Here is a 25,427-nt window from a genome sequence, read left to right as displayed (position 1 = left end):
TGTAAAATGCAAGAATATAAATTGTGCATAGACTGAATAAGATTTAAGCAAATGTAATGAAAAATTCTTACTAGTCCCCCAAAGGTTTATTATTCCCCAACAACTATTGCAATTTTCTAAAATTTCAAATAATGGATTCCAATTGTTTCCTCATATAAGTGGCCATTGACAAATGCAGTACAAGCGAGGTTGTGCTAAAAAGGTTGCAAATGTTGTGCTTATTGATGCCATTTATTATACATATTTGCATCCAAACAGGCTCAAAGCGCCACTGCATCTGCTCTGCATCTTCTACTCAGTCATTGAATGTGTCTGTGTTTCACCCTTTGGTGGTTGCTGGCAAATCACAGTACAACACTGAGCTCTGAACATTGAGTCCTTTTAACAAATATATTTAATTAACCTCTCACTTCACAAATGTATTTATTCATGCTGATTTACTTCTATACATTAATTTTTTATTCAACTTTTATCAATTAATTATTAATTCGCCCACTTAAAAGGCCTCATTTACTAAAGGGGAGAAAAGCAAAAATCGATCGTCATAGTTTTATACCTAAATAAAGTTAATGGCTTAGGCATGTTAGATGCAACAAGACTGATGCTAAGCACTAACTGTGCCAAAGGAATGGACGGCACTCCACTTGAAGAGGGAAAAAGTCTTTATTGCAAGCTAATACAGGGATCAAAGGCCCTATGCGTTTCGAGGTACAATCCCTTAATCGTTGCCTATGATTAAGGGATTGTATCCCGAAACGCGTAGGGCCTTTGATCCCTGTATTAGCTTGCAATAAAGACTTTTTCCCTCTTCAAGTGGAGTGCCGTCCATTCCTTTGGCACAGTTCGAGTAAAGCGGTGGGGACGCTGCGGACAGAGCACCCCTGAAGAGGGGTTGGAGCTGCTATAGGAGGGGAGGCTGAGCGGTCTCCTAGGAGAGACAGTGATGCTAAGCACTGTTTGGTGTCTTATATGAGTACTCATTATCTTAAAGGGATTCTGGCATGGGAAAACAAGTTTTGCCCCCAAAATACATCAATTAATAGTACTGCGCATCAGAACTCTATATTGAAATCCATTTTTTCAAAAGAGTAAACAGATTTTTTTATATTAAATTTTGAAATCTGAAATGGAGACATGCTGTTAGTTTCCCATTGCCCCCAAGTCATGTGACTTGTGCTCTACTTTTTACTGCTGCACTGCAAGTTGATGTTATATCACTCCCCTCCCTTTTCCCCACAGCAGCCTAACAACAGAACAATGAGAAGGTAACCAGATAACAACTCCCTGGTAGAGAAGAGATTAGCCCTCAATTGTAAAAATCCAAGTCCCACAGCGAATTCTCTGTTTACAATGAGTATGAAAAACAATAACTTATCTGAAAGCAGTTCCATAGTGAAGTGCTGGCTTTTTATGAAAGCACAGGATCAGGCACAATGACCTGAGATGGCTGCCTACACAGACACAAAAATGTACCTTGAATCCCTTTAATAAAACTTTTGATCCTGCAGATTGATGTCACCCTGCCCTATGAACCTTGCTCTTGGGTGAAGAAAGCAACATGTACATGCTAACAGCAGCTTGTAGGTATTCTGAAACTGACCCAGAAGAAGCATCCAGAACATTACTGATCAGTATGTGATTGGCTGCTGGCAGCATCACAAATGTTTCATTTTGCAGCTTGATCTACAGTCCCAAAATATCCATTAGGTCAACGAGGCATCCAACTAGGGCCTGCATTGAGTAGACTCAAATTCGCCAGAACACAAACATCCAGTTCTGTTAGCAAAGCATTGTGTACATTTTAATGCTATATAAATAAGTACATACATACAATACATATATACAAAAGAGGTAAGAAGAAATTAAAATGTAAGGATTGGAAGCAGAAGTGAAAGGGTAAGTGGAGAAGGAAATGGAATATACTTTTTGGGGGACATGACAGTACACCCAAAGCACTTGACAAATGAATTGAAGTCATTTAACCCTGGTTCCATGCCCTCCGGTAAACTAGCAGCTCTTTAATAATACTGCCAGAGGTTTTCAAAGTTTGAAAGTGGGTTGGATGTCACAGTGTTTATAATCAAAAGCATCATTTTTACAGTTAAAGTGAGATTTCCTAGGTGATGAGGCATTAAACCTCAGGGAAAGTAATTGGTTCATGACTGCGTCACTAGCACTTTGCTAAAGGATCCAAAGATCGTCAGCAGTCATACCAGGGATTAGACTGATTCAGAGGATGGCTTGTGTGCTATTGCAGCCTCCTCTCACAGTCAGCATCAGAAGCCAAGCAATATTAAATACATCTATTATCCACATGCAGGATTATTTTTTAATTAGGACTTGGAAGAGTAATCACCAGAACTATGGTAAAATAAAATTACCAAATTATATCGACAGCTACAAAATGCATTTACAAAATGAAATAGGCCAGAAGGCCTTAGACTTTTCAGGAGCCGGTCTTTATGGTCAAACATTTGGTTGCTTATAACAAGATAAAAATATGACAATATGGTTGTACCAATCACTCTAATATAGTTTCACAGATATATAAAACATTATGCCCAAATTTCACCCTAAGTACCCTCCATCCTGGGAGGCTCCTTTCCAGTGTTTGGGTTGCTCCTTAGGGACATCTGGGAAGCCAGTTAAGCTTTTTCAATATTCCAAATCTGTATACGACCAGAATTCATGAAGCTGCTATATGTATTTTGATTTATTTTGCAATACCTCCAACTCTCTTGTTTTTATTATTCTGAAAGTAGGTCAAACACTACGCTGCCTCTGGGCCCCAGCAGATGCTGTTTTTGGTTAGAAAACTAGATCAGATGGTCATATGTGGGACAGGCAGACTAGAGAGAAACTCTGTTTGATGATATTAGTTTGTTTTTAAAGGACCACTGAACAGCTATTTTTTCAACAGATAAATATCTGTAATTGATCTGAAATCAATTTTAGAAAGAGCTGATTTGGGAGAAGGGGAGAGTCATTTTACAAATTTTAAACATATGTACAATGCAGCATTCTACATTCTGCCACTGGTGGGCTAATCTCTAACTCACTGGAAGCAGAGGATTATATGCTCTATCATGATACTGATGGAAGACATTAATGTCTGATCAGCTCTGAGAGTGCAAACGACACAACAGGTACAGGTATAAGACCCGTTATGCAGAATGCACAGGTCCTGGGGTTTTCCGGATAACAAATCTTTTCGTAATTTGCATCTTCATACCTTAAGTCTACGAGAAAATCATATAAACATTAACTAAACCCAGAAGGCTGGTTTTGCTTCCAATAAAGATTAATTATATCTTAGTTTTGATCATGTACAACTACTGTTTTATTATTACAGAGAAAAGGGTAATGTTAAATTTGTATTGTTTGGATAAAATGGAATCTATGTGAGATTGTCTTTCCATAATTTGGAGCTTTCTGGGTAACAGGTTTCTGAATAATGGATCCCATACTTGTACCTTGAAGGGATATGAGGGGGGCCCTTGCAAATTGTACATATGCCACTAAACACAAAGAGGTGAAACAATTCATTATAAACCATTGATTTCTCATGTATTGATTGTGCATTCCTCCTTTGATAACATTGTCTAGTTTTTCATACTATTGTGCCTTTAAATTCTTTTGAAATGTCTCATCAAAGTTGTTCTTTCCCAAATACATTTCTGTAGCAAAAGCAATTATTGAATAGTATTTTTTCATGAAAGTTACCACAGGTGCAAAGATTGTCAGAGAAAACAGAAACAGTAACACAAAAAATGTAAGTGTTTTAAAGGAATTACAATATAATGTAGAGTTGTGCTGCACTGGTAAAACTGGTGTGTTTGCTTCAGAAACACAACTATAGTTTATATAAACAAGCTGCTTTGTAGCCATGGGAGCAGCCATTCTTACCTGAAAAAGGAGAAAAGGCACAGGATACACAGCAGATAACAGATAAGCTCTGTAGTATGCAATGGGATTCTTCAGAAATTATCTGGTATCTACTGTGTATCCTGTGCTTGAATGGCTGCCCCCATGACTACACAGCAGCTTGTTTATATGAATTATAGTAGTGTTTCTGAAGTAATCTCACCAGTTTTACCAGTGCAGGGCAACACTAAATTTTATTGCGATTCCATTAAAACACTTTCAGTTTTTGGTGTTACTATTCCTATAAGAATCTTCTGTAAAGGACTGCATGGCATATGCGCTACTGCACATGTCTGAGCTACACTCATCCGTTTGACTCTCAGGCATTGATTAATGGACTGGGCATGATCAGTAGCACTTAAAGCTGCGCTTTCTTTACAGAAGTTCTGTACCAGCTACCAATCTCTGCATTTACACTGTAGCAGAGGGAGTCGGTGACCCCTTCTCCAGAGGGGATAGCTCAAAGGCGCATTTAATTCTTAATATTTTTCATATGATCCAAAACACTTCCATTGCAAAGTCCTACCAAAGGTGTAAATACCCTTTAAAAGACGTCTCTGTTAGGTCAGCAATACGGTTGTGTTATCTCAAGCAGAAAAATATTGCTTCAGATGGAACATTTGAGCCTTGGCAGAATGTTATGAGAAGTGCAACATGTTGGATACAAACAAGTCAAACTCATGAATTTGTATCTGTTAAAAACCCAAGATAGGGATTGACTGAATTCCCTGTCTTCTGCTGTCTTCCTCTAGTTATATCTCCGAACAGGGTGAATGGATATTGATGTCAAGCCAGTCTTGTTAGTCACAGGGACAGTATCCTAATGGCAAAGTCCAGTTACTCAAAACATTATATTGGCTGCTTATTCCGTTTTTTAGCCAGTTATTCACTGGCTAACCAATGGTTACATACCTTCCTTCACTTAGTCATTTTCAGCCCATTAGGCACAGAATCATCTCAGCAAATGACATGGTTTGTGCCGACCACAATATTTAGCTCAATGCGCTACCTTGTAAATTGAAGCAATTTGCTTTTTAATTTTTTTTTTATACAATTACACATACGAGTCAGTAAAAGTGATATATATATATATATATCAGTGATTAGAACATTCAGTGCATTTCCAAGGCTAGAACACAGATACAATTCAGCACTTGGACAGCTCCTATGCTTTGTGGAACTGGTGTGGTCTCCTTCCAATGAGAGGAGGCAGAGGCTATTTAGGATTAAGGGAGGCACTGCTTGTTGTACCCTGTTGTGTGGCTTATCATTAAAGGAACAGTAACACCAACAAAAAAATGAAAGTGTTTTAAAGTAATGGAAATATCATGCACTGTTGCCCTGCACTGGTAAAACTGATGTGTTTGTTTCAGAAACACTACTATAGCTCATATAAACAAGCTAGTGTTTCTGAAGCAAACAGCAGTTTTACCAGTGCAAGGCAATACTGCACTATATTTTTATTAGCTTTAGAACATTTGCATGTCAAGCGGTTTTGTAGCTTTATCCGTGCAGTGGCCTCCCGCTGACTGGACTCCGCTGACGTTCAATAGAGTAGGAGATGAACGAGAGCTACTGGATACCAAGCCACGGGTGAAATTCAAAGAAAAAAATGTATTGCCAAGTTTGCATAAAAAACATGAACAGGTACCCATCTTGAGACCTTTAGTTAAACTATATACACTATATTTTTATTACTTTAAAACACTTTCATTTTTTGATGTTACTGTTCCTTTAAAGATATAAATATTTGTTGTTCTGAAAACAAAAACAATACTTTTATTTTACAATCTGGAACCAGGGTATTCAACAGTTTGGCCTGAAAGTCAAATAGATACATGTACAGTATGATTGGTTATATTTTATTTTGCTTTGGACCTGCAGAAAGTTGAGGCTTCTCTCCATTTGCTTATCTGCCAGTGAAATCCTTTACATGCAAAATCAGCAGATAACAAGCCAGGGAGACAATCTGATCACAGGATGGTCTGTTGCAACTAACCAACCAACATCAACCTGACATACACGGTAGAAACTGCTCAAACAATATCTTAGCTTTCTTCTTCATGAGCAGCCATCCATTTCAGTACTCACAATGCTATGCTCTCGTAAATGCAATTGACTGTGACTGCATACAAATCAGTCTACCACTTAAACGAACAGTAACAACAACAAAGTGAAAGTGTTTTAAAGCAATTAAAATATAATGTACTGTTCCCTGCACTGCCAAAACAGGTTTGTTTGCTTCAGAAACTCTGCTATAATTTATATAAATAAGCTGCTGTGTAGCCATGGGGGCAGCCATTCAAAGTAGAAAAAGGAGAAAAGGCACAGGTTACACAGCAGATAAGCCTTGTAGTTTACAATGGGAGTCTACATAGCTTATCTGTTATCTACCATGTATCCTGTGCTTGAATAGCTCCACAGCAGCTTGTTTATATAAACTATAGTTGTCTTTCTGAAGCAAACACACCAGTTTTACCAATGTAGGGCAACACTACATTATCTATTCATTCTATAAAAACATTTTCATTTTATGATGTTACTGTTCCTTTAAGGCAAGTCCCCTTAAACAAGATAGAGATAGTGTTATTTGGACTCACATTTGATCTGTGCTACAAAAGCACAAAATATGTATCAAGATAGGAATGTAAGCATCAGACATAGGATACAAGTATGGTATTTATTATCTGGAATTCTGGCCTCTTATTGCTGGTTGTTTCCACAATGTGGATTTATGCTTCTGTTATCATAAAGTACAAGTTTCTAAAAGCAAATAAATCCAAAATAAGTATATGTGTTTAGCCAGGGCACCATGTAGAACATTGCCTTATTAAGGTGTATAACAGATTTATTGACAATTGATCCCATTGCAGTACTAAACATTCCAGCCCCACTATAAACACTTCCCTAGAATTCAACAGCTGCAAATTCCACAGCAAGGCACCGTCGATTTAATATAGTACGTGTCCTAAATGGCTCCAATTGAGAGGGGTTGAATGGGAGGCTTGAAAGAATAAAGGGAGCAGATGCAATGTAAATTACATTAAAACACTGAAACAATTTAGGGCAATGGCACACCAAGAAATTAATCGCCAGCCATAAATCTCTGCTTCTGTGGGCAACTAATCTCCTGTAAAAGCTTTGCCATAGGCAATAATGAGAATCAGTGGTGGAAAAACCCATGTGTCGCTTCAGTCTTCCAAAGCAGAGATTTATCTCTGGCTATTAATCTCCTGGTGTGACATTGCCCTTTAACGTATAAACTCACCCTTGGCAAAAAAATCTAAATTATCTGCTAATGCTTTGTGTGAATGTTAGATGGACAAGCAGGAAGAAATAAGCAACCATCATTAATAGGCTGCTCTGTGACATTTACTTCTCAGATGTACTGTACCTTCCTTTTCTGTTAATAATTGTCTTCTTTGTGTTTCTTAAAGCACAACATAGCAGTGAGGATAAAAATATACACTATCAAACACAACCCTGTGCTACATACCTTCCAGCAGATCTAGAGGAAGGCAAAAAGAATACTCTTTTTTTGAAGCTGAGTCCAAATTTTCCAAAGAATTGGGTGGAAATCCTTCTTTTCAAGATAGAAATCAGCCTACCTATTCTTTTCAGCCTGTAGCATATATCAAGGCAATAAAGACTTTGCTGTGTCATAGAAATTGATGTTTTATGTCTTGAGTATGACTTTGAGATGCAGCTAAGTGTCAAGCAATTACAAGCAATATCTATCCATTTAGCTATCATATATCTGTTTGTCTATATCTATCTATCTATCTATCTATCTATCTATATACAAATACAAGAGGACTCATGTATGTGTATATTTATATATAAATATATATATATATATATATATATATATATATATATATATATATATATATTCATATTATCTACACAAGGAAACCCAGTGTACTGTAACCCTGTGTACTGTATGTAAAGAATGGAGCAGACTGTTGCAGACAAAATGTTCCTTTGTCATTGTCTCACTTTGGTATGTAACAATTTTTGGGTATGGGGACTTTAAGAATTGCACTGTTGTGAAGACAAACCTTAAAGGTTTCACCACTCCTTTCAAGCCCACATGAAAATTGCAGGTAGGGCTGGTTGAAAACGTTGCCATAAAAGGAGGCATAATGACTGATAAACCCACTGGTGGTAGAGATTAAAGGCAAAGTATCAACAGTAAAGCTTGCCTGTGGTTGATAAAAGCTACCAAATCAGTCTGTGTATTGGTTGCTTGGCCCACCAATATCTTGTAAAAAATGGGCAGATATTTACTGGACAGGTTTGAAAATCCTAAAGGGGAAGAACTGCATCAGTTTGTTGATGTGGTCCTCATCTGATGGGTCCCCATAGGCCTACACTATGATCCAACTGTTGGGCCTTTTAGGACAGATCAGGCAAAGATCTTTTCATTTTATGCCTCACCAAACAAGTGTATCTTTACATGTATGGCTATCTTAAGCAGGGCTGCCATCGGGGACACTGCAGTCAGGGGCCCTGTGACAAAGGGGGGTCCAGAGATGGAAAAGTAAGGTTCACATGTTGCAAAGGGCAGGATTTGGGTGGATCATGAGCAGATTTTTGACTTGCATCGAGAGCTAGACCAACCATCAGAACTTATATAAATTATTAGAGGAAAACGTCACTAAGAGCAAAAGAAGATTGTGGTATGTGGGTGTAAATTGAGAGTTAGCCTATCCTTCCAACCAATATCTCTTGGGGTAATCTGAGGGCAGAAACGGATATCCATTTTCAAATATGACTGTAATCAACATAATGATGTGTAATAAATTAGTTTTTGTTTGTTTTTTTGACATTATAAAGACCTTTTCTCTCATTTTGATGAAACTAACCTTGACAGCCAGCTGCTCGGCAAGGAGTTTATTATATGACTCTTCAAATTAGAACCCTTGAAAAGTGTTACCCATAACACTTCGTTCCTTTATCTGGCAGAGGGATTATAACCCAAACCGCAGTTTTCAGATACGGATTCTGCTGTTAATTTATCATTTCCAATTTAACTGATGTAATGAAAACATGATGATGATATTATCTTTGAGGAGATACAGGGCCCATTTAATACAGAAGGGGGAGCTGTTTTTGGTCACAACGCACCTGCCTCCCTGGGAATTTGACTTTTATCTGTGTACAGCGCTACATACTGTTTGGGAGGGGGGCACACAGGGATCTGTGGCCATTCAACCCCATGCCCAAAGGATGGAACAGGGGGACAGAGGATGCCAATCTGTGAGCTCTGTGCAATGGAAGGTGCAGCCAGCACAACAACATAGACCGGAGCCATGATGTGTATGATCACTCATAATACTTACACCGGAATTTGTATATGAACTCCTTATCTTAAATCCTCTGATGCGCAGTATGTATATTCTGTGCTACAACCCTTCTAAGAAAAAATATTTGTATATTATTTTATCTTCTGAAAGGTACGATACATTTGCACACAGATAACAGTTCCATATTATCCCTGGAATACATAATTATATTAGCCAATCACAGATGTTTCAGAGAGGCAGCTCTTGGTTACAATGTGCATTTCTAAATCAGAATTAAAAAAAAATACCATCATGAAAAATGTACCTCAATCAATGAGCGGCTTGTACAGTAGAGATAATATAAGCCCATGCCATTGTGAATTATTTGCACCCAGGGACGTTGTGCATCCCAGACACAGGGTGCATTAAAGGGGTGATTCACCTTTAAGTTAACTTTTAGTATGTTATTGAATGGCCAATTCTCAATCGGTCTTCATTATTTATTTATTTTTTTAGTTTTTTTATAGCTTTCAAATGGGGGTAACTGAGCCCATGTAAAAAACAAATGCTCTCTAAGGCTACAAATGTATTTCTATTGCACTTTTTACTAATTATCTTTCTATTCAGGCTTCTCCTATTCATATTCCAGTCTCTTATTCAAATCAATGCATGGTTGCTAGGGTCATATGGACCTTAGCAACCAAATTGCTGAAAGCTGCTGAATAAAAAGCTAAATGACACAAAAACCACAAATAACCACAAATAATAAAAAATAAAAACCCAATTACAAATGGTCTCAGAATATCACTCTCTATATCATATTAAACATTAACACAAAGGTGACTAACCTTTGATAACAAATGATACAGCACATCCAGTTTCCCTACAGGTATAATGATAATTGGATAGCAACTGTATTATTAACTGTTTATATTAAGATCTGCTCAGAATTAGTATTTTTCAAGGACGTCATTTAGTTGTTTTGTATTTCAGTTATGAATGCACTGCATGTAATGCTGATGGTATCAACAGTGCCTGCAAACCTCATTCCATCTTGTCACACCAATGGCAAACAGTAGTAGAATTTCTGCCGTTTAGAGGAATACAATTCTTGTATTCCATTCATTAACAGGCATGCCTGGTTTATCTTTGGGCACACTATTCTTTCTGAAAGCTCTTGATAAGATCTCAGATAGCAGAAACAACGTGCGGAGTATCAGAGCCCGGCAACAATTCCCATCTGGCTACTCTCAAATATCTGGAGCTATTTCGTTCCCCAGACTTAGCCGATAATGTCGATATGTGCAAAGACAGACAACTTCATATTAACAAAATAATATATTTGTGGGTCTACTGATAACAAACTACTGGGGATAAACGAGGGAGAACAATTTATTCTTATATTAGTCATACAGATACATTGCTATATGCTTCCATAACTGGATTACAGAAGAAAATATATTTTGCTATATAATAATGCAATATATCTTACTATGTGTGAGCCCCAAGCCATTAAGAATCCAAGGCTTTAAAATATATTCACAATCTTCTACAAGTTAGCAAATTAAGTATTTTACTGTTGCTTCTCCTTGAAATCCAAAATAGCCACCCCCTGAAACCGTTTCAGCAGTGTGGAAGGAGGAATCATTGCCTGGGAATATGTAGGCACCGCGAAGGGAAATGTTTGCACCTTAGGGTACATCTATTAAAATGGCTTTGTATTAGTGATGTTTTCCCTTGGCAGTTTGCTAGACAGACCCGCTATAGGCTTCTGGGCTGGAAAAGCTATTTTTTTCTCTTTGTACTCTAGCTTAGTGAGGCTCTGCTACTCACATGAACTATCCTTGAGTCTGTTTTATACACTGTATATATATATATATATGTGTGTGTGTGTGTGTGTGTGTGTGTGTGTGTGTGTGTGTGTGTGTGTGTGTGTGTGTGTGTGTGTGTGTGTGTGTGTGTGTGTGTGTGTGTGTGTGTGTGTGTGTGTGTGTGTGTGTGTGTGTGTGTGTGTGTGTGTGTGTGTGTGTGTGTGTGTGTGTGTGTGTGTGTGTGTGTGTGTGTGTGTGTGTGTGTGTGTGTGTGTGTGTGTGTGTGTGTTGAAAGATGTCTCTGCAAAGCACCAGGGCCAGATCTAGAGGTAGGCAGAAGAAGCACGTGCCTAGGGTGCAGCGGTGTGGGCATTAGGCAGATACCTCCTCTGTTGCCTACCCCTAGACCAGGCCCCTGTCCACCAACTGCCCACACATCTTTCTGAATCAACCCCCCCCCCCCGCTTGGTTGCACGTGTGTTTTCAGGGAGGGGGTCGAGGTGGATGGCCGTTGCCTAAAAAACATAGCCCCAGGTTGAACGAATACAAACATTTATGAGCACCTCATTGTAGTTAACGTTTCATTCAACCTTGTGATGTTCATCAGGGATCTCAAACATGACATATATTTGTTAACTGCACACAGTCTCTCAGATTCAGTATATTCATTTCATAGAGCTCACTCTTTCTGCTTCTTTGGGTCCAAGCCAGGGATGTAACAAGAGTGTACCAGGCCCCCCATCAGAAAATTTTTTGGAGGGCCATAGTCGCTCCTGCTCGCACCTGCCCACAAACCCACTTCCCCTGCCTGGTGTTTGCTCAGGCGCAAGCACATCAATTTAAAGAAGAAAGCATCCAGGAGGGGGATTTGAACACTATAGAGGAAACAGACTGGGCAGTCTGGGCCCCGTTTTCCTCTGGCCCCCTGCGACCACGGGGTCTGCTTCCTCTATAGTTACACCAGTGGTCCAAGCTTACACCTTGCCTGGAGTTTATTTCCAGTATTATGTCCTGTCCTAAAGTCTTCCTTCCCACGCTCCTTATTTTTCTACATTCTTCATAATGTGATTTTTACTGTTTTGGTCAAACAAGCTGATTATTTTATCATCTTGGGCTTTCTGGACTCCTAACATACATTACTGTATTCTGCAATGTCCATCTTAACTCCAACATCCAGTCCCTCAGGAGCTCAGCAAGCTCTACTATCTGTCTTTTGGTTTGCCACCTTGATAGTCTGTGATCTTGTACATTGAGATTTATAGCAGGGGGTCAGAGTGGGGTACATTTCTCCATGCAAAGAACACTTGGCAGATGAAGAGGCTGGCTGCACTGATTAGTCTACAGCTACATGTTCTCACATGCGCATCCATTGCATCTGCTGCACAGTGAAAGAGAGGCAACAGCAAACCCCACGTGTCCTTTACCCCTTGTATGTTAAGTGGGCTTTTTATAATAAAATCAAAAGATCGGGCCCTTTAAATGCAAAACCGAAATGATAATTAAAGAAGGTTGCTTTCATTTAAAAGTGCTACAGCTAGAGAATGTAGTAGATATTATGTCATTGTATTTTAGCAGTAGAGGTGGGAGCCATTCCCAAGGGCTGTGTGTGAGACACAGGGTGAAAGTCACAAGGTTTGTGATACAGGCAGAGAGGGATCATTTCCACAGTATGTTACTGCCTGCGCTGGTGAGGAAGTGGAGGAGGTGAGGTACAATGGGTGCCAGTGAGGGGGCTGCAATGCAAATAGAATTCAGTGTGAAACATAGAATGGAGGCTGGAGAGGAGCACCTATACCCAGAAACAATGTAAAGGGTCCCACTTAATCAGAGTAAACAAGGCCCCAGGAACCGTGCCTTCTCTGTGTTACTCTATATAACACCTGTTATTTAAAGTAGCATCTTCATCCTCACACCAACATTCTCAGCACCTCCATAAAGGAACTGTGTCTATAAGCAGGGCCAGATTTACATAGCAAGTGCCCCTAAGCCCACTGCCAGTCGCTATTCCAAAGTTATCCATTGACACCATCCTGCCTTACTATACACAGTATAACACAGCCCCTTCATCTGACATCTCCATTCCCTTATCTCACACAATATCCTAACCTTATACCTTTTCCATTGACACTAGTATGTCTTCTTCTAATGTCAACTTGACTTACTTTACAAACTATCACAAAATTACAGCCCCTTCCCCTAAAATCATTCCCAACTTAAAACACAATAATCCACAGTTAAAACCCCTTCTCCTTACAAAATTATGACTTAAAACTTACACTATCCCATAGATACAGCACTTTACCTTAGCAACATATTGCCTTATAGTCCTCACTATCCCATAAGTAATGCCTACTACACTGACAGCATCTTGACACACTGTATACACGTTCCCATGGGTTAAGACAATAGAAAAATCTGAAATCCCTTTAAACAGCAAGAGTATAATATGTGCCCCGTGCTTTTATTATGTCGTAATAGCTTTGTGTCAGTTGACAGGCACTTCCTTACACTGTATGGAAAGAATAAGATTTCTCAGCGCATTTATTGGATTGCATTTGACAAAACATTCCGTTGCTTTCTCTTTGCACCCAGCTCATGTCAGACAATGAGAAAGACTAGACTGTGCGGTTGCTTCCAAGTCTGGGAATGTTTTTATAATTCAGAATATCTGCAGTTGCCATGGTGCATAAGACACATGGGTGGGGTCAGGCAGAGCTAGCAATAATTACTTGTAATTACCTATATCCTCCTCTGCTCCCAGCTCAGCAATGGCACATGCATTTTCAGAATACAGATGTGATATTATTTTTAATTCCATATATCAGATTTTTGTGTTCTCGTTTATTCTTCACAGGGCAACAAGTCTGCTTTCCAATATACAAGGATAAAATAAATGCCCTCCTTGGTTTTTACTTCCATTTATTAGCAGCTATTAGGTACAGCCACCATCAAAGGGTACACGGGTGTTAAAGACAGGAAGGTGCACTATGCGGGGCAAGGTTTATGTTGGAGTGGGCGGGGTTTGTATATAATACGGCATGTGGCCCAGACAGACAGCATGGGAAATATTTTTTTAGATGCCTCATTTTACTTGTTAGCAGGGTCCACTGCCCAGGGTGCCCAGGTGAATGGTGGGCTAATAATTGGGGCTTCCTCAGGGGAGGGCCCTGTTAACTCCCATGATTACCAATGATCAAGCTCTCAACCTCTCATGGCCAGAGAAACCTTTATTTTATGAACATTTCCATAAATATAGAGACATGGGATGGTCTGAAATTGGTGTTTTTGCTGTTCATATTTGGAGAACTGCCTGGCTTTCCATGTTTGCAGTTTGTTACTTTTACAGGTTCTCACTCAGCATTTGCCCCTCTCTATATCTTAGCAAGTGAATGTGGGTCGTTAAGCCTTGCAGACCTTCAAGGAGTGAATGGAAAGTTGGCTTGTCCATATAATGCAGTCAGCATCATTTTCAGCTAACTGGTACCATTCCCATTCTTTTCTAAGTTAGTGGTTTGACTCTTAATTCCATTACAGGAATCTCATCTGCTTTCAATACAGAAAAAGGAATAATTTGTTTTTGTAAAGACCTGTTGATCTTGGATGTGAGGCTCATCTATAAGGCTCCGTTGACATAAACTTGGACAGACGTTGCATGCCTTGAAACAATTATTTAATTCTGCACTTAAGCTTTGAAACATATTTTTAATTCTTTTCTTACCGCTCTCATCTAGCAAGAAATCATCCTGGTAACGGAACTTTTCTGGTCCGCAAGCAATAAAAATGTCATCGTCTCCAAAGAAATCCTGGAGGCACAACACCTGCAAGAGAAGTTACATTTTATCATGGAATTGTGTTCTGTAATAACTCAAATCCATTACAAAAACCCATGGCCTGAATAAAATATCACACTTAATGAAATCAACAGGGGTTCCTCTCCAGAGACCTTCATAGAGCCTTTAAGCCAAGCATCTGTTTAACATCAAAAAAAGTATTTCTTTGCGTGGAAGAAGGGAGCAACATGTAATCCATTAGTGCCTGTATGTGTCAGTCACAAAGATGTTTGCTAAGCCAACAAGGTGAGTCTCAGCCTACTCTAGGCATGTTGAGTTAAATAAGGTCAAAATTGCAGAAATAATATTCTTCTAAACACATTCCATTAGTTCAACACGTTCCATTAAGTTAAACTTAACAAATCTGGGCTGAAGTTAAGGAGAGGGGCCATTGACCAGTGGAAAAAATAGGGGTTCATCTTGATAAATAAGTTAGATGAAGCAGGGCTACTCAACCAATGGCAGTAGTGAGTAGTAGTAATTCCAGACACCCAAGACTCATTGATAGATGGTGGCCAGTGGTTGGACAACATTGATGTTGAGCCCTTGTTGCATAATAAAATCTTCTTTGCCCTTTCACCATTGAGGACATGGGTCAAATGCTCTTCTAGAACCAGCCCTAGACATGAAGCTTCAAAGAATTGATTTTATTATTGACAAAGTAACAATAAGATGGTTCACACGCATCAAAATATTGTCATCTAGTGATCTATGGTACCCCACTGTATGGTCCCTCTAGAAAGCCTCTTCTCTCTCCTTCAAAAACGGCTCTTTCTGCACATGTAACATGATGTGATTTGGCCAGTAGAATATTCACCATTTACTAAATGTGGAGTCAAAGCTAATGGGTACCCACATCCTTAAAGAAAAACAAATGGGGCTGATGGAGATCTAACGTTACATACATACAGGAAAATATTTGGCCTGATTTCAATACATGAGAAAAGCTTATTTCCTCATTCAATTCCAGATTTTCACACATCCAGGTGCAATTCAATGATAAAACATGTCTTGATTACATGAAAACTCTATTGAAGTCTTTGGGGAAAAACTGGAACTGAATTAGGAGAAAGTTTTTTTTCTCCTGAAATTGAATCTTGCCAGTAAGTTTTCACATGATAAACCATAAAAATAATGTTTTCTCAAGGATCTGGCCCATAGTTGGAAGATATAAGCAATTTTCATTGAATTGCCTGATGCTGGCCATTGTCTGAGCGCCAAATGAGCTGCCACTGCTCTAGGAATTAGCTTGTAATTGAACAGACACGTTGGTAATGGCAATGGTCTTGTTTGTAGATATGCCACAATGGTTGAAATGTTCCACTCAGGGATCAAGCCATTGGTGTACCTGCTAAAATTCAGATTTATACCAATATTGATCTCTAAGTCTACAGTAGAGTCCTGGGCAGGTCCAGTTGGGCAGACCCATGCTCAAATCAGGCCTACTATTCGGACCCTCATCCGCTACCCACTATGTTGCCCAACCTAGACCTGGTTCCTGACCCAGCCTTCAAATAGCTCATTACCCCCTGACTTCAGTAAAACTGAAGTAGTGCCACTCCAGAGCCTATTCCTTTAGGTAGGGCAAGACATTTTACCACAGACTCAGGAGCGGGACCAGTCCTGCAAATTAGACGGGTACCCAGATGGGTTACCCGAAGACTACTTGCACAATCAGGCAATCAGAAATTTCTGCCCAAAACCCAACCACCTTGCAGGCATTCCGCAGATACCTGACCCTATGCAGGACTCTAGTCTACAGTCAAATCCCTGCATATCTAGTTATCTGGGTTGACCATCCAGCATTATCCATGAGTGGCCAGACCAATAATCACCAGATCACAGCAACAATAAGTAAAATCTCTTCCTGTGCAATCGACACCCGGTGAATTTGCAGATTCCAGCAATGATGGTTAAATACAAACAAAGCTGATGTTTTCACACTTCCAAGAGTGATTCATTTATGCCTGGAGCTCTGAAACATCACCTTGTTGTTGAGATACTTCCTGAATCATCAGATGTGCAGAGGGTTCTATTTATAATGAACCCCAGTATTGCAAATTGCTCTTTTTAAATACAGTCAGAAATTGACTAATGATGGTCGAATAAATTCGCCAGATGTGAATTCGGTGTCAAAAAATTTTGGACGCGCGTCGGAAAAGTCGATTGCGCCAAAACCGTCGCACGTCAACATTGTTTGGACACCGTTGACTTTAACGCCAGCGTAACAAAATTGACGCAGGCATCAAAATTCAAGTTTTGCATTTTTTTTGCCGTTTCGCTCATTTCGTGGGACAAATTCACCCATCACTAAAATTGACATACTGATTAACACATAATTAATTTCAAATAAATACAGTTCACAGTCTGGTCTTTTTTGTAAATCATATAAAAGATCTCATTTGTCAACCTTTTCTGGTACTGTATGACAGTATCCGGTACCTACAGCCCAGAAAGGTCATTAGACAAAGAGATGAAATAGCACCTTCTTTCTGAGGGGAGGAGTGGGGAAAGTCAATGAAGAAGCTACGGGCAAAATAAATTGTAAAGTCAATGGAGATTTCAAACCCCCTTAAGCCCAGAGTCAGTATAAAGCAGTCATATCTAGAAACCCATTAACAAGAAAGCTTTACACATACAGCATTGCCACATATGTTAAATAGGTATTGGTTGGGATCAAGGGGTTGTTCACCTTTAAATACATTTTAGTATGATGTAGAGAGTGAGACAATTTGCAAGTGGCTTTCATTTTTTATTATTTGTGTGTTTTGAGTTATTCAGCTTTGTATTTAGCAGCTCTCCAATTAGCAATTTCAGCAATCTGGTTGTTAGAGTTCAAATTACCCTAGCAACCATACATTGATATGAATAAGGGACTGGAATACGAATAGAAGAGGACCTGAATAGAAAGAAAAGAGTAGAATAAAAAAAGAGAAAGAGAAAGAATAAAAAGTAGCAATAACAATAAATGTGTAACCATAAGATGAAGGCAAATAATTAAAAAAAATAAATAATGAAAACCAGTTGAAAAGTTGATTAGAATTGGCCATTTTATAACATGCTAAAATTTAACTTAAAGGTGAACCACCTCTTTAAGATAAATCAGGTGTAGAACAGGGGTGGGTGACACATTTTAAAGCGTCCCCAACTCCCCTTAATAGCTCAGCTAAGGTATGGCTGCTGTTTCTCTACAACTTGAATCTCTGCTGCTTTCCAATCCATGATTCAGAGCTGTAATGTTAAATTAATAAAAAAAAAAAATGTCTGCTAAACATTATGTTCTAGCACAATAATCCTTAACCTGTGATTCCCCAGCTATTTGTCTATTTGTCCAAGACTCCCAAGCATCCAGTGGGAGCTAAAGACAATTTCATAGAAATCTCGATCCTGGACATTTACCAGTTTATATTTATACTGGAATGGTTTCTATGCACAAGTATTTCAGATTAAGGCAGAATTAGGGTGTGTTTTAGTAGAGCTCCCTGCACTAGATAAATTATGGTATATGCTTTGGCACTTTCAATTTCATGTGTGTAAATAACCTCACTTTATAGCTTTTTCTCTTCTCCTTGTTTACCTTGTCTCGTTAAATAATACAAATATTCTATTGCACATAAGAGCAGCATAGAAATATAATGGTTAGAGTTTTGGGGTCCTAGATATGATTTCAGCAGGGGCACTACCTGCACGGAATGCTCTATATCTGATTCTATGGGTTTCCTTCCACACTCCAGAAACAGGTAAGAAAAACAGGTAAATTGGCTCCTAATAAAATTGATTCTACTGTATGTGAATGTGATAGGGACCTTAGACTGTGAGCTCCACTGGGGCAGGGACTGATGTGAATGACGTAAGTCATCTGTAAGGGGAAATATGTCTGCACTATATAAATAAAGGCAGGGCCGGGTCAAGCTGAATGGGCACCCTAGGCAACCTAGTCGGCCACCTTGCCCCAGGGTGGGGAGAAAAGCAGAGGGGAGTGCAGGGGTGGGGAGAGAGACACAGAAGAGGGCCGGGTGGGAAGAGAGGCAGACGGGGAGGATCGGGTGGGGAGAGGGGCAGAAGGGGAGGGTTGGATGGGGAAAGAGAGGCAGAGGGGAGGGCTGGTGCGGGCAGAGGGGCAGAGGGGCAGAAGGGGAGGGCTGGGGTGAGGAGAGGGGCAGAGGGTAGGGCTGGGGTGGGGAGAGAGACAGAGGAGAGGGCCCGGGGTTGGGAGAGGGGCAGAAGGGGAGGGCTGTGTGGGGAGAGAGGCAAAGGGGAGGGCCGGTGCGGGCAGACAGAGAGGGCTAGGGTGGAGAGAGGGGCAGAGGGGAGGGCCGAGGTGGGGATAGAGGCAGAGTGGAGGGCCGGGGTGGGCAAAAGGGCAGACCGGGAAGGCCAGGGTGGGCAGACGGGCAAAGGCCGAGGTGGGCAGAGGGGTAGATGGGGAGGGCCATGGTGGGCAGAAGGGCAGACGGGGAGGACCAGGGTGGGGAGAGCGGGAGAGAAGATGGCTGGGGTGGGGAGAGTGGCAGAGGGGAGGGGAAAGAAGAACTAGGGTTTGGCAGGAGACCCTTTAACAAGTACTTCCTCAATGCCCCTCTATCATTGCGCCCTAGGCATGTGCTTTTTCTGCCTACTCCTAGTTCTGGCCCTGAATGAAAGATTCTGATATAAAAGATGTTAATTGAAATATCACCTTTTAGGTCAGAGGAACCCCCAAATGTTCCATCCCCTATTGTTATAGCAGCTATACAGCATCAAAATCAGCTTTGGTCCCAAATGATGGTTCTACAGCTCATTCATACTTATTTCTATCAAACCATAGCATCTTCACATAATGCTCCAGGAAAAGCAATTTCAGGCCAGAAAGCAGTCTGTGCAATAATAATGAGTAAGTGGAATGCTCTGGCACAGTCAATTCCAAATAAATACTTCCTGTCACTTCCGGCCGGTACCACAGCAGCATACAAATCCACACTCTTTAGTAGAAATCAAATTTCCATGGCAACCGTTACCTCATAGTGATGCTCAGCGTGTGTCAATTATGTGTACAACATAATAATAATGTTTCCCTTAAACCAGTGACCTCAATAAATGGCATTAAAAGCTCAGTGGAAACAGGTAAACATCCTGCCGGAGCGAGACGACGGAACTGAGCCTCAGAGAGTCATAAAATAACAGACAACTTGGACCTGTCAGAAGTGATTTTTTTGTGTTGCTGCTGAAAACAATAAGAATCTTTTACTAGCCGGAGGGGGGTATTTTATCAGACATAAACGAGGGAATGTAATAAAAGTCGCAATGAGAAAAACAATTTGCACTAATAAGAATAAAAATCCACATCTCGCCATGTAATATTGTTCCTTTAACTGTTATTGCATTGCGAATTTTAATTCTTAAGAAGTGCTTGAAGGTGTCCTAATCTTATGGAGCAAACATAACAACTTTTTCAGTAAGAAGTTTTAATACATTGACTGCGCATTGGCGCAAACTATACATTTTGCAAACGGTCTTCCACTGTCGGAAGTGGTTGCTAAATAGTTTCAGGGTTTGCAAAAGCTTTATTAAATTTACGCAAAGCAATATTTGTTTGCGCAAAGGCATAACTTTTCGCACTGCGAATAGTTTTTCCGTTACCGACTTTAATTACATTCCCCCGAAAGAGCCTTTGCCTCTGTGGAGAAATGATAAACTGACCAGTGTGGTGTTGGACAGAGGGAGAAAATGGGGCTCCCCAGAGGATCCCTAGAGCAGGGGGTCCCCAAACTTCTTTACCCGTGAGCAACATTCAAATGTAAAAAGAGTGGGGAGCAGCACAAGCATGAAAAAATGTTCCTGGAGGTGCCAATGATTTTGGTAGGTCCTTTATGGACTGGCAGCCTACAGGAGGCTCTGTCTGGCAGCACATCTGGTCTTTATGCACCTTAATCTTTCTGGTTCCCGTCCTTTCATCAATATGTAAGAGATTTTACATAAATGCAGGATCCCAACACAGTTACTGGAAATATGGTTTATTAGCAGCAAAATTGTACTCACATGCAGGTTATCACTAGGTTTGCCACCTGTCCGGTTTCAAGGAGGGCTGTAACGGTGAACACTGCCTGTCCAGATTTCCAAATTAGGAAATCTGAACAGGGCTTTAAAGGGGAAGTAAAGTCTAAAATAGAATAAGGCTGGAAATGCTGTGATTTGTATACTAAACATGAACTTACTGCACCACAAGCCTAATCAAATAAATGATTTATGCTTTCAAAGTTGGCCACAGGGGGTCACCATCTTGTAACTTTGTTAAACATCTTTGCAAGACCAAGACTGTGCACATGCTCAGTGTGGTCTGGGCTGCTTAGGGATAAATCAAAACAGCATAAGTCAAATAAGAGCTGCCAGAAGACGATACAGAAAGACTGATCAATAATCAGAATAGGCAGATCTCTACACAGTCGCCGACTGCTCTACAGGGAAACATGCAAAGCTGCTTGAGTTCTGCATGGCTGAGAAGTAAGGTGTGGGCTCCCCCTGCTGTTCATAAGTATGATTGTTTCCCTGCAGATCATTTAGGGACCGTCCAACAAATCCACAGCAGTAAATGAAGGGACAATTTCACTGCATACAGTCAGGTTTCTTATAAAAATGGTACACATTTTTTAATTAAAGTATATTGAACATAGGTTTATTTTTCATTAAAGAAAGTAAAAATAGGATTTTATTTTTTTGCCTTTACATGCCCTTTAAAGTGAATGGCGCATTGATCAGACAATCAACGATTGCCACGGCATCAGACCCACCCCTGATGTAACCGGACTGCACCTGACATCATTGGACCCGTCCTGACATCTTCGGACCTGCCCTTCAAACCAACCCCTGGCCTGCTCTGCCACTTAGCAAAAGTTGGTAAACATTTTAACACAAACACAATTTTAACACAGACTTACCGTTCAGGCAGATTCACTGACAGGCAGAACATTCCTCTAGTGCAGACACAACCCCAGTTGCCATGGATACACATTCCTTTCCAGGAACTTGCACCACCTTCTGGTCCTAGTAGTCCGGTGTATGCTCTATGCCCCTCTACTCTATTCCAGGTAGAAATTTATTTGTCCCTGCTTCAGATGTACCCACTGGCCCTACAACAATCACTTCGTCTTTATCTCTGGCTTAGCCACAAGCTCTAAGCCACTGCTTCCACATTGGGGTCTGGGCTACCCATACTAACTAACTTGTCTAACTGAAGTACCTGCTACTTCTCACTAGGAGACCCCATACCTCCTAACATTTTGGAAATAAAAAGAGGGACAAAAAAGATGGCGGCAAAATTATTTTGACCACTCCCATTTTTGTGGCCACACCCCCAAATTACCATGTTCATTTTACAAAATTTGGCAGGTTAAGAAAGTTTGAACATATTTATGTGTTTTTTTCAGTTATTACAGTTTTGCTAATGAAGATGAATTGCCCTTTAAGCTGTGAGTCTAACTTCTCCCAGGGGACCTGTTATCTTATAGTGTTACAATTACTTATTTCCTTATCTTGGAATTGTTACAAAAGTATCTTATCTGCTGCTGTGGCTGTTCTGGGCTCTCTGCCAAAAGCCAATTAAGTTAGAAAAGTTGTTTCTTTTTCTGCCTGTTCAGTGCAGAGAAAAACAGGACTTTCAAGTACAAACGAGGGACTGCGGGTTGAGCTGTCAAAAGAGGGACTGTCCCTCTGAAAACGGGACTGTTGGGAGGTATGAGACCCTCTCTCTCTACCTGTACCTGTCCAGCTGATGTCAGGAAGAAGAAGAACCCCACCCTGGGTGTGTCCTTCCCTAAAATACCCTTTGCACTCTATCCCTCTCTAGTGGCTGGGGTCTGAATTACAGTTAAACTTACATTACCTTAAAACATAGTGGCCACTTAAGCACTTTAAATATATTCCCACTTCTTTTGTTTACATAAAATTAAACATGTTCCCGTCACGTAATTCTCAATTTACAGTCATGATCATATAAATTGCCCAGTCTACCCCCTTACAAATATGTTACCATTTCATTAACAAAGCTGCATCAAAAAAACATTTACAGCTTGTGCATGAATCCTGCTAACACTTCTATATGTAAATATCCTCATGAACATAAGCTGCATCAAAGTGATCCTGGCCCCTCCGCCGCCTGAGGCAGCTTGGTGTTGCTGCCGCCCCCTCCCCGGTGCGCTCACCTTTTTGTTCTGGGGGGCCGCTAAAGCCTCCTGATTGGTCACAAACCCTATAAAAGACATTTTCAGGGATGTGCCCATTAACCTATGAGTAAGTGCCCCAACAGGCACGAAATGCATTAGGCCATCTTTTTGTGACCTAAAGATTTTGTACTTTTAATTCACTCTGTTTTGAATTTTTTGGAGGAATCTCACTATATATTTATAAAAAAGTAGAAAAGTGAAGCAGCACATGATTCTTTGCAAAAAGTGTATATTATATATCAAAACATCAGTACAGCGACGTTTCGGGCAAGCTATATGCCCTTTATCAAGCCATATGAAAAAATCTGCCTTGTACACTTCATAATTTGCATAATGATTGATCCACATCCATCACTACACTGGTTTAACCCTATATATGCATTCAATGGATTAGAGAAACAGAAATAGATCATAGTCTTTGTTGAGACCTGAAGGATATAATGATCCAAGTTGTTTAATCAACCACTACTCTCTCTGTTTTAATTTTAATTCCCTATCTCTCCCTCTTTTTAAAGGAGGTATAGTTTCTTACACCATAAATTTCAGTTGGTCTCCAGTGTGTCTTTTTTCCAAGAAATGTTTGGATACAGGCAAAGTCATGTTACCCAGATTAATACTGGACCGGTGTTGGGAAATACGTGATTTTACCATCTGTGTGGTCTCACCTATATAGATGAGACCACACGGACATATCAACACAAATATCGCAAATTTGGATATGCATGTAAAATAACCCCGTAGTTGTACAGTATATAGCCAGTGTAGGGATGTATGAACTCCTTACTTTTCAAAACAAAGGGACATTGTTTAGATCCTAGACAGGAGAACATACACTTGGACCTACAACCCCAAAATGTTTTATCAATAGTTCTAGTTTTAGCTTTCATCTGGGTTGAGGTCACCTGTGCTCCTATGGTTCTGGTATATATATATACTATATATTTATATATATTCTTATTTATCTGTTGTTCAGTGTGAACCCTTAGACTGGGGTGACAATGGGATTTCCTGCAACTGTACTTTATAATTGGACTTCTGAATGTATAATGTGTTATGCATAAGATTTTCACCATGCCCCATGTCAGGAGCTGTTCCAGTATATATATATATATATATATATATATATATATATATATATATATATATATATATATATATATATATATATATATATATATATATATATATATATATATATATATATATATATATATATATATATAAAAACAAAAATAGTCCGCACTCAGTAGGTCTTGCGAAGTGAAAAAATATTATTGATTCAACGTTTCGGCTCACGTACATAGCCGTGTATATATATATATATATATATATATATATATATATATATACACACCAGTCTTTCCAATTAATTCTCAATTACATATCTACATCCACAGCAAGTACAGGTATGGGAGCTGTTATCCAGAAAACTCAGGGGTATAAGGGGTATTTCTGTAATTTGAATATCTATACCTCAAGTCTGCTAAAACAAATTATGTAAACATTAAATAAACCCAATAGGCTGGTTTTGCTTCCAATAAGGATTAATTATATCTTAGTTTGGATCAAGGACAAGCTACTGTTTTATTATTACAGAGAATACACACACAGGTATTTACAAGTTTACTATGAGCAAAGAACAATAGCAGCAGGTATAGAGGTTTCAGTAGCTTAATAGAGTTTGAGATCTTTATATTGCAGCATGAGGCCAATTTTTTGTTTAAGTTTCTTTTGTCTGTTATGGAAATGCACAGCAGCGTGATATTGAGCTAAACCGCTTTCGGTAAGAAGCCAATCTTACAAAAACCCTCAGCTAGTTGCAGGCTATGGCAGTGTTTACAATAATCTGTGAAAATCTTTAAAAAATTATTTTTTTTACTCTCTCTCTCGCCCACTCAGTAAGGAGAGGATGGGACAGCAGTGTGGAAGTATTTACTGTATAAATAAAACACTTGGTTATATTCATTTTCTGATGGAAACACATACAGGTAACTGTCTTGTTCAATATGGAACGACAGCGCCACCTTCCGGCCAAGGCTTTGTACTGTTTGCTGAGCATTTATATGGCTGTAATACAAGAAAAGTATGAAAGAAACATATTAACGGTCATGTACCACACATGGGACAGGGTGCAGAGTAAAAAAAAAGCACATGTTTTTTGCATTTTGCACCTTGCCCGGTGAACACCCAAAGGCACAGGACTTCCCTGATAAATATAGTTCTGCCCCATGAACAGAACATTATTACAGAGGGGTAGTTGGGGGGTGTATGTATTGTAGGCATTCCCTCTCCTGCCTCCCACCAAACTTATGGCAGGCCATTAATATAGAGCTGCCTCGTGATTTTGCACCCCTCCATGCTCTTGTACTTGTGTCT

The 25,427-nt window shown here is 39.8% G+C and overlaps 1 protein-coding gene across 3 annotated transcripts in view; it reads right to left on the bottom strand.

Annotated features, from left to right (window-relative positions):
• The window catches only part of dclk1.L (doublecortin like kinase 1 L homeolog), a 223,019-nt gene that overhangs the window by 136,968 nt on the left and 60,624 nt on the right, over positions 1–25,427 (bottom strand). For all 3 annotated transcript variants that reach the window (XM_041582640.1, XM_018247681.2, XM_018247680.2), the window contains exon 4: positions 14,742–14,841. In XM_041582640.1, the coding sequence (XP_041438574.1) occupies positions 14,742–14,841 (100 nt within the window). The remainder of the gene's footprint in view (positions 1–14,741; positions 14,842–25,427) is intronic.

This window comes from Xenopus laevis, chromosome 2L (assembly GCF_017654675.1).
Source record: "Xenopus laevis strain J_2021 chromosome 2L, Xenopus_laevis_v10.1, whole genome shotgun sequence".
Lineage (NCBI taxonomy): Eukaryota > Metazoa > Chordata > Amphibia > Anura > Pipidae > Xenopus > Xenopus laevis.
The sequence above is the reverse complement of the archived record's forward strand: the minus strand, read 5'-3'. Positions and strand labels throughout refer to the sequence as shown.